The sequence below is a fragment of the Rhodnius prolixus genome, unplaced genomic scaffold (genome assembly GCF_049639745.1).
Source record: "Rhodnius prolixus isolate KJV_2025 unplaced genomic scaffold, Rpr scaffold_11, whole genome shotgun sequence".
Lineage (NCBI taxonomy): Eukaryota > Metazoa > Arthropoda > Insecta > Hemiptera > Reduviidae > Rhodnius > Rhodnius prolixus.
In genome coordinates, this window is record NW_027411625.1 from 6,936,592 (window position 1) to 6,951,504 (window position 14,913).

The window sequence follows — 14,913 nt, forward strand, 5'->3', positions numbered from 1 at the left end:
TATGGAAGTTCTGGCACAGAAGTGTGCTGAAAATTCAACAATGGGTTGAAAGTTGTTTGATACATTGTGGAACACGTACAAAAATAACCACAGAATTTATGCTAGAAAAAATAGAAATTCTTGTATTTGTATTGATCCCTTTACAAAACGATATATTCATTAACGAGTTAAACATAATCGAACGATTTTTTGTTAAAAAAAAAAACAAAACTTTGTTTCATTTTTTGTTTTCTTGACATTCATTATTTTTTTAATATTTATTTGTGACCATCAATAACAGAGGTCATTAGCGAAATATTATTTTGGCATCAGCTGAATCACATAGCCTTAAAACAGAAGTTCATTGTTTCAGTAAAACCTTATTAAAATACTGATTTTTTTTTTTAATATTAGAAGCTCTCAGCAGATTCATTAAACAAAATTAAAATTATTTCTTTGGCCAAATTTTGATGTTGAAAGGCAGTGGTATTCATAGAATGGCATACTGGCCATACAGGATGGACCTGACTTTGTAGTAGTTTTCTGATATCCAGCCTTCGATGGCCACGCGCTTTCCTTCTTGCTGCAACACACAACATTGAACTGATGAGACTTAAATTCAAAAAAGTCCATTAAAAAAACAATCTGAAATTCACATTAATCTCTCGTTGAATTGCTATCTTTACATTGAAAAAAAAATTTGAATTTCCCAAAATACACAACGTTCAAAAACGAAAACGGTGGGGAGATGAAACTTGTATTCCATTTAACTGCAATGAGTAACCTTTTAGGGAAACCTTTTCTCTTTTTTTTTTTTTTTTTCTTGTTCATAAAAACCTTCCTATAGCATTTATTTGTTATGACCTTTAAAACGTACCCTACGAATAGCTATGGTCCGATTGCAGCACCAAAGAACACCGCCTGCGAATTCTGAATCTATTCCATTCTTCGTCAGTAACTGTTTTAGTTCTGATAATCTCAGTTCGTTGACGAACACCGAATCATGCGGGTTCACCTAGAATTTTGTTATAATAAATTATTAATAACTTTGAGTGCTAAAGTAATATATAAAAATTAAAATAGTTGAGATATTTATATGAAACGTACAATTCAAGCCATACGGTAGACGTTAATTAAAATTTTTATTTTTATAAATAATTTTTATACCTGAGATAAAGGCACTGGCTCTAATGTCAGTAAATCATCTACCACAGACTCTGAAAGGAATAAAATCTACTTATATATACATGAAATCATGAACAAAAACACAACTAACTTTGTTTTTTCGTAAAAATGTCAATCGCTGAAAGGTAAGCAAACTCACCAAAAGGTTTGTTAATATTAATAACTCTTTTTAATAATCTTTCGATGAAAATTAAAAACAAGTTGGAAATTGTCCTTGATCGCTCAAATAATTTTTACAATTTTGAGTACGTTTTCAATTGAATTAATTTTCGGTTTGATGATGAGAGTTAATAGGTATAAGAATTTTTTTCTAATGGAATGGTTCATAATGGAGAACATCTGGACCGAGCAGATAATTTTGCCGAAGGAAGTGAGTTTCTTACAAAGTACAGAAATCCTTGGAGAGTCACACTCTAAAATTCATTGCCGTCTTCAGTGGTTAAGGATCATGATATAATTTCATATTCAATAGCTATTCATAATTCGTGCCGATTATTTAGTCGCGGCCAAACGCATCTTAATTTATGAATGAGCTCTAAAATAGACATTACAAAGCTACACAAGTGCAATCAGTAGACGTTCTGCATCAGGTCCTCTATTACTCGAGCAGAAAAAAGACTTTTTATAAGCAATCACTTCTTATCGTCTGGGTATTGCAATACTGGTACTACTTTCGTCATTTATTAAGGGCTTAAAAACTAAGAAATGGCAAAAGTTGAAATAAAATAACCTGCTTCAGGTGTCTTTTCATCAGGTATATCAACATCCATCTCCATTAGCTGGGTATCCTTGGACTTAGTACGTACTGATGCAACTGAGTCTACCCACGCTAATTCTGCGCCGCGTCCTTTTTGTAAATTTAATGAAGATACTAATGCATCTGTCAAGCGAATCTTAAAAAAATAAATTTATACTATGACAATTATATAATCGAATTATATAATTCAATATAATAAATATTCAATATAATATGATCAATAATTCAATATAATTATATTGAATTAATATAAATTCATGACATAATTACTAAACAAAATTTAGTCAGGAAGGGGATAATTTTAAATCTCACAAGTCCTCTTTTCATTCCCTCTGGTGACTGAAAGGATGCCAAGCGGCAATCCTCAGAACGGCTGAAGCCATGCACAAAAATAAATCTGTGAGAAACGTACCTGATAAATATGAGATTCCGTAGTAACATCTATTATGTCTCCTTTGTTTGGTTTGTATACTTTTGCATCCGTCCACTGTTGTATATGTTTACATAAAGCCTCGGTATTCTCTTTAGGCCCTCTAACTAAAATTACTCTACGAGGTCTAAGACTGGTAATTAATTTTTGTACAGATTCACCATCAGAACGACCTTCAAAGTCTATGTATTGCACTTGTGCGTTAACGACAAACTCACTTTCGTACGAGACACATTTAGTGGGTGCTTCGAAGTTATCTATTTGTGAACAGAAACAAGTTATTATAACAAATTATTATTATTTTCTCTCTCTAGGAGCTTCTTACAACTCATTGCCCGGTGATGTACAATGTTATAAGTTAAAATTGTATGAACTAACCTTCTTCATCTTTAGTTTTTTGCGATTTATCTGAATAATTGCCCAGCGCATTGCAGGCGCTCATACTTGATAATACATCTACAGTTTTATAATCTTCAACCCTAAAATCACAAAATTATTTACTTAAAATGCATTTTTATGAATACTTGAGGATCTTATTCTAAAAAAACACAGTTGAGACTTATATTTCTAATAATTTAACGACATTTTATAATAACTAAAGAAGTTACGAAATATTTTGGCAACCTAGAACTTTTAAGGCTCTTGAAAAGTAATTAAGGCACCAGTCCAGTGACTTACGAACTGACTCGGTTAAACTGTAATCACATAAACCGAACTCTGGCATGTTCCTGGGAGCTAATACCCAAATAGTTACCAACAGTGAAAACAAAAAAAAATTGAAATAATGCAATAAAAAAAATAGAAGGGAATGAATACCTTTCAAAACTGTCTAAAAATTGACAATTTAGCTAAACACCCAGGATATAATTTGTAGGTGACACGGTCCTACAAAAGGAAAGTGCTGTCCTTTCCCAATTAAAAGCGTGCGACCTAACACTACCGCTGGTAACTAGAGCAAGAAGCCATTTAAAATCATTTGAATGTTGTCTTAACTAAACTGAAGCAGCTGGTTAATGTATATTACAAACAAAAAAGAAACATATAAACTTGTATGTTCAATTCACCTTATTACTTCACCGTATTCATCAACTTTGATTTTCTGATCCACACACGGAAACATTGGATATGATTTCCTAGCACTCTTACTTTTTGATCGTTTGGCTGTTGATTTTCTTTCCGATTTGACCACTAAATCGTGGGTTCCTCTGACAACACTAAGCAACTGTACATCGTCTTCTGATTCGGAACTTTCTTTGTCACCACTAAAGCAATTTAGGTATCTCAAATTCACTAAGTATTTAGTTTAAAAATAAAACAATTAAGAGGGATTGTAGAAATGAATACATTAAATATTTGTTTATAAATGTGAAAATACTTAAAAGGGTTGAGTAACTGATGTATTCACAGTTTTAACGTACTTGGGAACAATATCCTTCTGGTGGATCTTCTGATACTCGGCTAATTCTTCACCTTCCAGCTTCACTCTCGACATGACCATCACACGCAATTTTGTCCTGTCACTTGGAGCTCTATCGATTAAAGTCCTGGCTAGAGTGCCAGGACAACACCTGGAAAATACACCGTACGTATTTTGCACGTAAACATTTACATGGAATTGTCCAAATTTAAAGAGCTGCAACATTTACTGATTTTATTATTATTTCGCTACAGGTAGATTATCAACTATTACCTTGCAGTAAGGATGATACTGTTATTTGAGTTGGTAATCCACTGAAGGCACAGATCACGTGCAAATCCACATTCAAGATCTGGCATACTCGCCAACACTACCTAAAAAGATAAAATTGACAAGTAGATTTAGTTTGAACTTTATGAATACAATTTTTTTGTGATCAACTTGAACAATTAAATCACTATCAGACTAACAACTTCAAGTAGATGATGTAACTCTAAAATCTTTCAAACATATACTAAAAAACTTTAATAAAGATTACCTTAGCAGCAGCAATCTTATTAACCTCCGCTACGCTATGACACAATCTTATGTGTTTAAATTGAAAAGGATTATTTCTCACAGCCTCGAAAGACTTCATCAATTTGTCGCTCATCCATTCAATCTACATAAGCAAAGCAAAACAATGTAACGCTGTAATTCTTATTTTGTAAATTAGGAACTACTACTCCAAATTGTGCGCATTTAAACTAAAGAGTAAAGACTAAAGAATAATAACGGTCTCCTATTAAGTATTTTTCTTCTAATCTGGATGTAAATGTGCAAGAGGATTTTAACACCTAAGGATATGTTAACTAAATTAGGCGTCTTTCTACCGATCACTGATGCTGTGCCTGCCTTTTGGATTTTAGTAAATGTTGCTAATCGCGAACAGCCTTGTTGAAGAACTTCGGGTGTTGTAAGCAATGCCAAATGCGGTGAAATTCCGAAAAGAAATGTAGGACGTTTCATGGCCATCTCCCAGGCACACTGACAGAGTCTAGCATCAATGAAATCATTTCTTTGTAATGGTGCTTATTCTACACACCTTTTGCTGAAAGGAACTCGTTTCGATCTCTCGATTGAAATCTTTTGACTTTAGAATTAAACTCTAGAGGACCCCAAGATTCACTTCCATTGGTTGGGATTATCTTATTGTACGTATATTATACTGCCCTTCGGCATTTGGGTAGAAGGGCGAAGTCCGTCCACGCAGACAAACAGCAATAAATTATAAAATAGATAAAAAATACATTCTCTAGAACCTGAGATTTGGCGAATTCAACCACATTGTAGCTGACGTTATTTAATAAACAAAGAGGATGGGTCTGCAATCCAGAATTTTTATTCCTCCAGAGCTGGTCTAACATATGTGCTAATTCCAATACTCTGCCAGCTGTATCCACCGCTAACAGTACATTGCCATTGTTGCTCAGAGTCTGCAAGATATTCGCTGCAACACAATTAGATAATTGATAAACTTTTCTTTTTTTTATTACTTCACTTTTTGTGTTTAAGAGAAAGTACTGCGAACATGTTAGATATTCAAGATTAGTTTTTATTTAAAATGTACATTTTAAGTTTCCTCAAGGACCAAAAAACTTTAAAGGGAACGAATGTTGGTAAAATTGAGTCATGTATAATTTTTAATTCATATAACAAAACTAGTCAGTACTTTCTTGCAATTTTACAGAAAATAGCTTTAATAATTTTCTTTAATATTTTAATACCACCATTATACTCATATACGTCAATTTCGTTTAAAAGATTTTCCAAGGAAACTTATTTTCTTCACTTGCTGATCCTTCTGAACATCTTGGAAGCCTTCTACATAAATAACTCCGAACGAATTTACATATATAAGGCAGAAGATAATGAACTCATAGAACTTCCAAGACATCGCCAACAGACTGTATACCGATTCGATAAAAAAAAAACATAATCGCCTGATAGCAACAAAATCATCTAGGCAGGATAAGAGAGTTTACGGCTGAGTTCACTTTGGATTAAGCCTTTAATTGTTGGAATAGTGGCTGATACTTACTCATTAATTTTTCATCTCTAGCTCTGCGCCTGGCTTGCTGGTAAGTGGCATTGAATGCGTCTGTTATAAGAAGAGATGGGCGTTGCAGTTTATCTAGATCACAGCCATTTAAATGTCTTTCTTTTTTATGGTTAAAGTCTACCGCGTAAATTATATCTTCTTCTCCTGCTTTCATGATCTTCCACATGGTACCACCGATCATGTGGCCAGCAGGCATCGGCACAATACTCAACCCGTAAACCTTTCCTTCAATAAAAAATAAATACAATTTAAAATCGTATATTACTTTTTTAAAAAGATAATTGAAAATAAAGATAGTTTTAATTTAAAAGTTTGAAGAAATAATTTATAAAACAAATACCTCTCATCGAAACAGTCTGGTTGTACTTCAGTTGTACAACTTTGTCGAAAGCAGCATCGACATCGTCTAAATCAAAAATTGTAAATTCCTGCATGTTGTAGCGGGACTGAAAATACAGAGATAATCAGGAAGTACAGAGTAATAACGAATATTCAGTGAAACTGGAGTATAATTGTATAATTTCATATTTAAGAAGGATTACTTAAACCCATGTTAAGAATGAATAAAACAAAACACTTGTAAATGGAAGTAATTAATAAAAGAAAATCCGTGAGCATTCTGCAAAATTAGATTCTTGCTTCAATAAAGTTCACCTACATTGGGTTTTTCGCGAAACTAATAAGTTAAAATGCCAACGGTTGGCGTAAAAAAAAGTAGTTTTTCTTTAAACAGGCGCGATTCGGATTCTTAACCACTTTCATACTGTTTATCAAGTTCGAGTCTGATCTTCGATAAACCACATTCTGGCACGGAATGTTCATGATGGTAAATTCGAAACAGGTCAGAATTGAAAAAAAATCTTACAATTTCCGGCTTACAAATCCAAGCACCGAAACTGTTTACTTTTCGGACAATTTGAAAATTTCTATATTTAAAAAAAGTTTTCAACTGAAATTAACTCAAATGATATAATTTGACGTCTGTGAACGGTTGTTGTCCAGCACTCTGAAGTTCCCTTCATTTATTTTATAACTTCACATCAAAATATATGTATATTAAAGAATAGAGATTTATAAGAAAATACCTGGTAAAGATCATACATGAACATTTGACCCATTTTGTAAACAGGAATAGTGGCATACACGGGGCAACTGAGACCGCATTTGCCCACTAAATAAGGCAGAGCGCCAAGATGAGTATGGTCAGGATAAGTGAGCAGAACGGCATCAATCTGATTAACATGTCTGTAACAGTAACGTACAGAAATATAATTCAATTAACCTTGGTAAATATTAAACAAAAATGTAATCATAAAGCAAAATTAGCAGTAATATTGTCCCGCATTACTGAAGAAAAAGAGGACGACATGTTACTTCTTGTTGGATTTTCAGACCCAGATGATTCCCCAGCATAACACGTTCACTCAGTCTCTGGCCATTAGTACCCAAGACAGGCTTTGGAAATAAGATGGTTGATTTTTAGCCAAAGAGTGACGAATTCTTTTCTTCTTGGATGCAGAGATGGTATTAACAATTATCACGTGATAAGAAAATTCGTGAATAAGAATTGGAAAACATATCCTTACCAAACCAACTTGTCAACAACACAACAATAAAAATATTTAATGTTGTATCGTTCTCTTATAGTTCGCCTCGTCATTACACCCACAAAAAGTGGGTTGGATTCCAGCACTGTCTGAACATTAAATAAATCGCTGAGAATGTTAAGTATGAATAGTGTTTAGCAATCACTTTTTACCACAAGCTTTTACATTTAAACAATATGTTTCTCACTGGAAGATCTACTTCGAAGAAAGCAAAGAAACTGTGTTTCATTTTCTTTGCGCAACTTTGCTTTCCGAATGCAACATTTCCCTCAGATTTGAGGTGGAAATACAGTCATAGGGTTCAAAACGTTTTCTTGCCACAAACCTGGAGATCACAAATCTTTCAGGTATTGTGAATGTCTTCTCTGCGGAGTTATAGACTACAAAGTAAGCTTTTAATTTCATTAAGAAGTACGATAGATTTTTTTTTTTATCCCACTGACTCAAGAAGCGCTATCACTGCCATCTATCAAAACCACTTACCGGATTTTCCCTTGGTTCAAATAATTCAGATTTTTTTTTAAGTAAGAGCATAAATCAAATATGGGTGAATGGATTATTGGTTGAATTGCCTCTTGCCGATAAGGCTCCTAACGGATCATTACTGCTTGCGTATATCAAATAATCTATCCATTGTCGGCCCTGAAGAACTTCTTAAGGTTTTCCGGAAGGTTACACGAAAGGATTAAAAATAACAAGGTTATTTCTTGGGTAACAAGGTCATTTTGTTTTACCATAGTCTGGTAGGTTTAAGAACAAAGCATACATCTGTCTGGACAGCGAACATCAGGCCGATACCTGTTTCAGATATGCAGACAAACATGGTTTCCCATTCAAGTTCCTACCAGGTGTAGCGACTAGTTCACTCTACTGAACAAAAGAAATAACAAGCCTATCACTGACGAGGCCCTTTTCTTAGTGACGATGCTTTTATATCGCAGCTGATGACCCTATTATTAAGGAATACAAGGTTAGCCTATAGTTAAAGGCTAGCCCATATATAGTTCATGAGCGTTAATAATAAATAAAAGAAGATTCACTGAATTTGAAGAAAAATAGAAAACATGATCAGCCAAGAGAAGAAGAAGTAAGGGTTTTCAAAACTTATTACCTGAAAAAATTTCCTCGCTCAATATATATGTAGATATATTAGGGTTACGTAGGGTTGATTTAGAGTTGATTGGTCTAAAATACCTCATGAAGGATTCGGTTTTAAAATAGTAATACCAAAGATTGCTTATAATAAAACAATCCAACAACCAAGAACGTATATATAACTGAATAAACATACCGCTTCAATTCTTTTATGTAGTCCTCGTTGAAATTCTCATCCCATCCACAGTCTAATAAAAATCTAAAGTCATCAATCTGTAACAGGTAGCAAGGAGGTGACTCGTCCATAGCGCCGGATAGGGCATGTAACTTCACAATAGACGTCATCTTGAGAGAAGCAACTATTAATTCTCAAACTGGCAAAGTTACATGGCCAAATACTTAGAACAAATAAAACAAAATTCTCAATTATTGTTGAACCTTTGGAGCTGTTAAAATCATATATAATTGTTTTATTAATTACTTTTAACAACGTTCCTACCACTATGATTATATCTACACAAAAACTGAGGAACAATGCAACCAGATCTGCACGGTAAATGTTGCGCGCTTGTTTACATAATAAAACTCCCGGCAATGAAGAGGTAGGTTGCAATATTGCCACTTCCAAAAAAAGAATTTGATTGTATTAACCAAGCAGAAGGGGAATCCTGGTATAACACTTGGGTAAGTATCGATTTAAACATATCAAAATTATCACAAGAAAAAAAAAACATTTAAAACGTTTCATATGTTATTTTAAATTGATAAACTGCGTAATGTGGAAAATGTTTTCACTTCAGTTGGCATTCTTTCTATTGAGAATGTTGGCATTTTCCCAACTGGCTGGAAAATCGTATTTTTTTTAATGGAGGGGATCAATCTTTAGAAAAAGTTCTTGCTATTCTAAATTTTTATGCCTTCTTCCCATTTTATGGTATTAAAAAAGTTCTAGAAGTGCTCATGGTAACCAACAATAGTCTTTTCAAGTTTCAATCATGTCAACAACTATCAACAACTCGAAGATTAAACGAACAACTCACTGTGGCTTACTGTCTACTGAAATATAAATTTATTTATTTTTTCTTTTTCTTCTATGGCCGTTAAAAGGACCAAGGCCTCCATCGTTAATTTTTTATTACATATGAATATGAGGGTGTACATGGGAATATGTGTGATGATGAAGTAGAGTTAGTCTTTGCGTTTGCTAAGATCAAATAGTTGTATTTGTCAATCAATAGATCATCAATGGGTTCTTCCTTTGAAAGTGGTTTATTAACGGTATTTCATTGTCAAAAACTGATGCTATGTGGAGTTCGGAAGAGCTGAAAAGTCATGATTCTGCAAATATATATTTTTATATTGAAGAGACTCTACAATACTGAAAGCAACTAAATATTTTCTAATACTTCAAGTTTAAAGGAACTTTGATAGTAAGTCGAGATTATAGGAAGTCGTGTGTCTGCTCACGGAAGTTTTTATTTATGCAGCTGTTAGTACACTAGCGACTAGATTAAAATATTGTGGCTTTTATCCTCTTATGCCGCAATTCAGAAAGTAACGCCAAACAATTATCTTACGTTCAGGAGGCTCTTTAGGTGCCGGTATCTGCTTAAGAGATGAAACCAAAATTGTTGACATCTTCTAACGCTGTGGAATTGAGCTTTACGAAAAAACTGATCTGAAAAGATTGCTGAACAAGATTTAGAGTGTGCCCAACAGTAAGATAAGCTTTTGCCGCACAGAAGGATTAAAGTTTGGCAGGCGTAAAGAAGAAAGAAATAGTTCAAGGATAGGAACGGTTCAGTTGCGGCTGGAAATGGTAACTGGAAATCAGCCCAGAGCTAAATTCAGAATGCAGCCGGTACTTAATTTCTCAGCCTTGCACCTGTTAAGGGTTGAAATTTATGTATGATTTGACGAAATGTAAGCTCCGCGGAATAATAACGGAACTTTATTGATGAGGCATTTTCTTAGGTGAATCAAATCAAGAATATTCACAAAAATTAGATTTAATTTTGTGTCAAATTTATCCTTTCAATAAACTAGAAAAGAGAAAATAATGTATTTATAGTGGGGGGCTCAACATTTTAGTTTTGCTCTGGGCTGCGTTGTATAATAATTGTAGCCAATGCACTGTAGTTTTGTGGCACATTACTATACACTCATTGGTTTTTCGCCAAGCTATTCAAGCAACAACGGAATTTCTAATTTTATCTATTGAAGGTTATTTTATTTGTTGAATTTCAAATTCCTTACCATCATAAAATTTTCTTAAAGTGAAATCTATATTAAATAAAGAAATTCTTATTTTCTTTTTGCAGTTCTGCAAAGTGTATTTGGTAGGTGGACCGAACTGAAGGTATTTTAAACCAGCTGGGTTCTATCCCAGGTAAGGTTTGTTTTGGTGTAGGGTTATCCGTCAAGAGAATATGATTCCCAGGATTTTGAATGGTTTGTAACTTTACATTTACAAATTTTACACAATAGTTGTTTATAGTCCCCCAGATTTTATGTATATTTCTTTACTTGATAGTACAAAGTTTCTTTCCTTTCTTTCAGTTTCTCGGCAAGCTTTAAAATTAAATTGCCCTCAAATTTTGTCAGCTAATGTTGTTCAGACTTCAGGCGCGACCACCTCTGTAGAGAAAGCAGCAGGTTATAAGAAAATTCTTTCTTAATAAACTATAAAGTTATCTTAAAAATTATGATCTGCCGCAATTTTATTATTTCAGATAATAAATTGCAAAAGAAGCCATACTCTCCTTTTCAACCAGATGGTAACTTAGCAGAAATAGCTCTCGCAAGGCTAGATGATTTGATTAATTGGGGTAGGAAGGTAAGTAGTTGAACAAAGTGTTTATTACTCGATTAGAGTGGTTTTCTTTTGGATGATTTTGAGTGAGTAATCTTAACAGTGATAAACTCAGGCTAAATACAAAAACCGTTCAGTGGTAAACAGAGAATATTAAAATATCTGAGAGGGAAGATTTTTTCCCGTACTAGGTCAAATTTTCAATAATTTGAGATGGACTCTACCCTAATTAGTGTTAACCTGAGGATCTGGATTAGTAGCTCGTGATATTTGGTGAAGGGTTGTGATAAATAAACTTTCCACTTCGAAAGGTCCAGCATACTTTCGCTAAATGCGTTTTTTTTTTATTTAAACAAGTTGTGTTTGTTATAATTTTTATTTGCTAATCAGGGCTCAATTTGGCCGCTGACATTTGGTCTTGCTTGTTGCGCTGTTGAAATGATGCACATAGCTGCTCCAAGATATGATATGGACAGGTATGGTGTGGTATTTCGAGCATCCCCTCGCCAAGCCGATGTCATCATAGTTGCTGGTACTCTTACAAATAAAATGGCGCCGGCTTTGAGGAAAATATACGATCAGGTAAATTAGATGGCTAATACTGACAAAATAGTTTTTTTATTTCATTCAGCAGCAATTTTACTATATTGATACCTGATATTAACTCTTCTCCTTCAAATAATGCATTGTCGCCGCCTTCTTCAGTTTTTAATATTTCTTTATTATTTATCAAAAGATTCTTGGGTGCAACGCACAGGACTTTCTCTTTCAGCAATTATAACGCACGGTACAACTAAGCATCTATGACTTTCGAAACTTCTAGTACAGTCCTTTCTTTAACAAAATATAAGTCTGAAAATACTAATTATGAAACTTCTGGGCGCAGCTAAGTAACGTCACTCTCATGTCAGCAGACTTGAGAGCGTAGCTAGTAATACTTCTGAGGTTTCATAACTATTTTTTCTAGCTATACAACATAATGATTTCTTTAATCAATAACAGTCAGTAATATTTCGATGGAATTCTCCCACAATTTACGTAAATGATTCAAAATTAAGTAAAAAAAAAATCTTATTAGTTTTTATCCATTTTTGCTTCTTTAAAACTTATTTTAATTCTGTTTCAATAACTCACAGAACAGGGAAAAAAGAAGCACCTTAAGGCGGGTACAGAAAAAAGATGGGAGCCACTTAGGGCAAAAAACAAACATGGTAGTCCTTTCAAACCTGCCCAGGAGGGTTGCCATTCCTTCAGGCTTGCACCCGGCCACATTGCTTGCCAAAGCATCTACACCTACTGGGAATCTATCATTCACTTATCTGGTGCCCCTTATTTGGAGAGAAGAACATGGCGGCGGAACACCTGAAAGATGTTTACAGTACAGTACAATGTTTACAGTTAAACTTCTAACAATCTCCTCAAAATAATACTTTAAAAAAAGTTAAATTTGTGAACATATGTGATTTCATAAACATAAATTGTGTTACACCTCGTATCAAGAACATTTTAGTTCAGCGGAAAAATCTTGAATTTTTTATATTTTATAACAAAATGCGTGGAAAACGGTTTTGGAAATGACATGTAAATTTTCTATCAAGTTTCCTTCTTACTCGAAGATCTCACTAAAGTAGTCGTTAAATTTTCGTTATTAATGAATGCAATAATTGTTTGTCACACATCTTCTTCTTCTTCTTTGTCTTCGCTCTTATGCCTTTCAGCGTCGAGCTTGTCTGTCACACAAATAGTATAATAATAAACTTAAGAATAACTTTAATCTGAATTATTTCGGAGATGTGGGGGAGTGGCCTACAGTCCCCTAGTATAATTTTAGGGATTGCTTCCTTTAGGCCTCTACCCCGCAAGGTAGATGAGGTGGGGACTAAGTAAGAATAATTTTCCCTTTCCACCAAACTCTTAACTGTAACTCAAATTGCAACTCTTAATTTGAATCACTAACGTAAAAGATTACCCACTACGCAGCAAGAAAGCAGTAATGCTCTGGTCCGGAATCTTTGAAATTTATGACTGTAAAAAAGTAATAAAAGTTTAACTTGAAATATTCATTTCTTTTTTAGACATTGTTTCTTTACTTTTTTTCGTACTAGAGGGGGCTCTAATCTTTATCTGTTATAAATTCAGTTTCATAAATATGAGACGATTGTAGAACTTTAAGGCAGCCAGCATTATAACAAAGTAAAAAAAGTCTAAAGAGTATTGAAGTTAACATGTATAAAATATAGATAATTGTTGTTGCTGTTTAACTTATTTGCTTAAAATTTTAGATGCCTGAACCCCGATGGGTAATTTCAATGGGCAGCTGTGCCAATGGAGGTGGATACTACCACTACTCCTACTCTGTAGTAAGAGGATGCGACCGCATAATTCCCGTTGACATATATGTTCCTGGTAATAAATTCAACTCTACATTCTTAACTTTATTTTATACACCAAGTTTGTGAAATCGCTCATATGGTACTCTTGACAGTTTTTACTCTGCAATTTCCTACCCTGTTTCTTTGGATGTAACATTCCTTAGCTTAATTTTCGTTCGAGGTAGGTGAAGCCGAATATACGAAATGCCGTATAAAGGTTTGAGGCCGGAGGATATCCTCAGTCTCCCCTTTGTTAGCCTATTGGCCTTCTCTTAACTTTCTGTACATTTCGCTTAGTCTTTGCTATTTTGTTCCTTGGTTTCTGACTAAAACGGCCTGACTAGTCGGAGAAGATGGCGCGAAATTTCTGCCCGACAGACTGCTTCCAGCAGAAATGGCCGAGCCGACCCTGGCATCTTTAATATAAACGCCTGACACTACCGTAGGTTCTTGTGGCATCAGTTTAGGCCACGATCTAATTTCTGCTCTCGCCCAGGTCAGGTTATTAAAATTCTTCGCCGTAATTGTCAATCTTGATTCTGAAGTGATAAATCAGTATATGTAGGAGCGGAAGTCACAGAAGGGCCTCTAAGGGAGGTCTCTGTACCAGTAATTCCTAACGAACCTTAATATCAGAAAGCAGAAGTTGAACGCAAAGTGGCGCGATTACTTAAATTTCCATATTGTATTTCTTTATTTCAACGTGCATTTTTTGATAACCCCTATTTCACTTTTGCAGGTTGTCCCCCCACAGCTGAAGCTCTGCTATACGGCGTGCTGCAGCTTCAGAAGAAAATCAAGAGAATGAACACCTTCCAAATGTGGTATAGAAAGTAATTTAGCAACTCCTCCCCCGTATTTTTTGTTATTGTTTTGCCAATTAGATAATTGTGTAAGAATTGTAAAATTAAATAAATTAATAATTTTAACTTTTTTATTAATAATAACTTACTTTTACCTTGCGGTATGTTTCCTTCATAATACCTCTCTGTTAGTGCCAGAAATTAACCGTATTAAAGAACCCCAAAATTAATGTAAATACTTGTGGTTTGTTGCTTTCAAGATACAAAATTAATTTTATAAATTTGAAGCGATTGAAATAATTGCCATTCAAATTATGGCTGTCTCAATGTAGGGTATTTAGAATAATAAATATAA

General features: G+C 34.1%; 2 protein-coding genes across 4 annotated transcripts; one reads left to right on the top strand and one right to left on the bottom strand.

The window, feature by feature from the left end:
- Nucleotides 1-94: 94 nt before the first annotated feature.
- Cpsf100 (cleavage and polyadenylation specificity factor subunit 2) lies at nt 95-9,205 on the bottom strand. Of its 2 annotated transcripts, none has more exons than XM_074138431.1 (16): nt 9,071-9,205; nt 8,768-8,969; nt 6,955-7,114; nt 6,210-6,315; nt 5,849-6,094; nt 5,070-5,257; nt 4,307-4,429; nt 4,042-4,142; nt 3,770-3,919; nt 3,416-3,613; nt 2,730-2,830; nt 2,334-2,608; nt 1,895-2,057; nt 1,147-1,196; nt 857-994; nt 95-562 (listed from the first exon to the last, which is right to left on the bottom strand). In XM_074138431.1, exons 2-16 carry the CDS (start codon nt 8,914-8,916, stop codon nt 470-472), a joined length of 2,241 nt encoding a protein of 746 aa, XP_073994532.1. In that variant the 5' UTR covers nt 8,917-8,969; nt 9,071-9,205; the 3' UTR covers nt 95-469. The 2 variants fall into 2 exon arrangements, with proteins under 2 accessions (XP_073994532.1, XP_073994530.1); XM_074138429.1 differs by having other exon boundaries at nt 9,053-9,194.
- Nucleotides 9,206-10,667: 1,462 nt separating this feature from the next.
- On the top strand, nt 10,668-14,684 carry LOC141459393 (NADH-quinone oxidoreductase subunit B 2-like). 2 transcript variants are annotated; one of them, XR_012461465.1, is made up of 8 exons: nt 10,668-10,794; nt 10,893-11,022; nt 11,131-11,226; nt 11,304-11,407; nt 11,774-11,965; nt 12,520-12,761; nt 13,666-13,789; nt 14,495-14,684. XR_012461465.1 is itself a non-coding variant. In XM_074138435.1 (7 exons), exons 2-7 carry the CDS (start codon nt 11,001-11,003, stop codon nt 14,590-14,592), a joined length of 636 nt encoding a protein of 211 aa, XP_073994536.1. In that variant the 5' UTR covers nt 10,680-10,794; nt 10,893-11,000; the 3' UTR covers nt 14,593-14,684. The 2 variants fall into 2 exon arrangements, 1 of the variants encoding a protein (XP_073994536.1); XM_074138435.1 differs by lacking the exon at nt 12,520-12,761 and having other exon boundaries at nt 10,680-10,794.
- The last annotated feature ends 229 nt before the right edge of the window (nt 14,685-14,913 follow it).

Coding starts and splice junctions, on each gene's coding strand:
- Cpsf100 (XM_074138431.1), bottom strand. CDS start 8,916: ATGACGTCTATTGTGAAGTTACATGCCCTATCCGGCGCTATGGACGAG. Junction 3,920..4,041: donor AGTATCATCCTTACTGCAAG/GTAATAGTTGAT, acceptor TGTATTTTCCAG/GTGTTGTCCTGGCACTCTAG. Junction 3,614..3,769: donor CAGAAGGATATTGTTCCCAA/GTACGTTAAAAC, acceptor AAATTGCTTTAG/TGGTGACAAAGAAAGTTCCG.
- LOC141459393 (XM_074138435.1), top strand. CDS start 11,001: ATGATTCCCAGGATTTTGAATG. Junction 11,966..13,665: donor TGAGGAAAATATACGATCAG/GTAAATTAGATG, acceptor TTAAAATTTTAG/ATGCCTGAACCCCGATGGGT. Junction 13,790..14,494: donor CGTTGACATATATGTTCCTG/GTAATAAATTCA, acceptor TCACTTTTGCAG/GTTGTCCCCCCACAGCTGAA.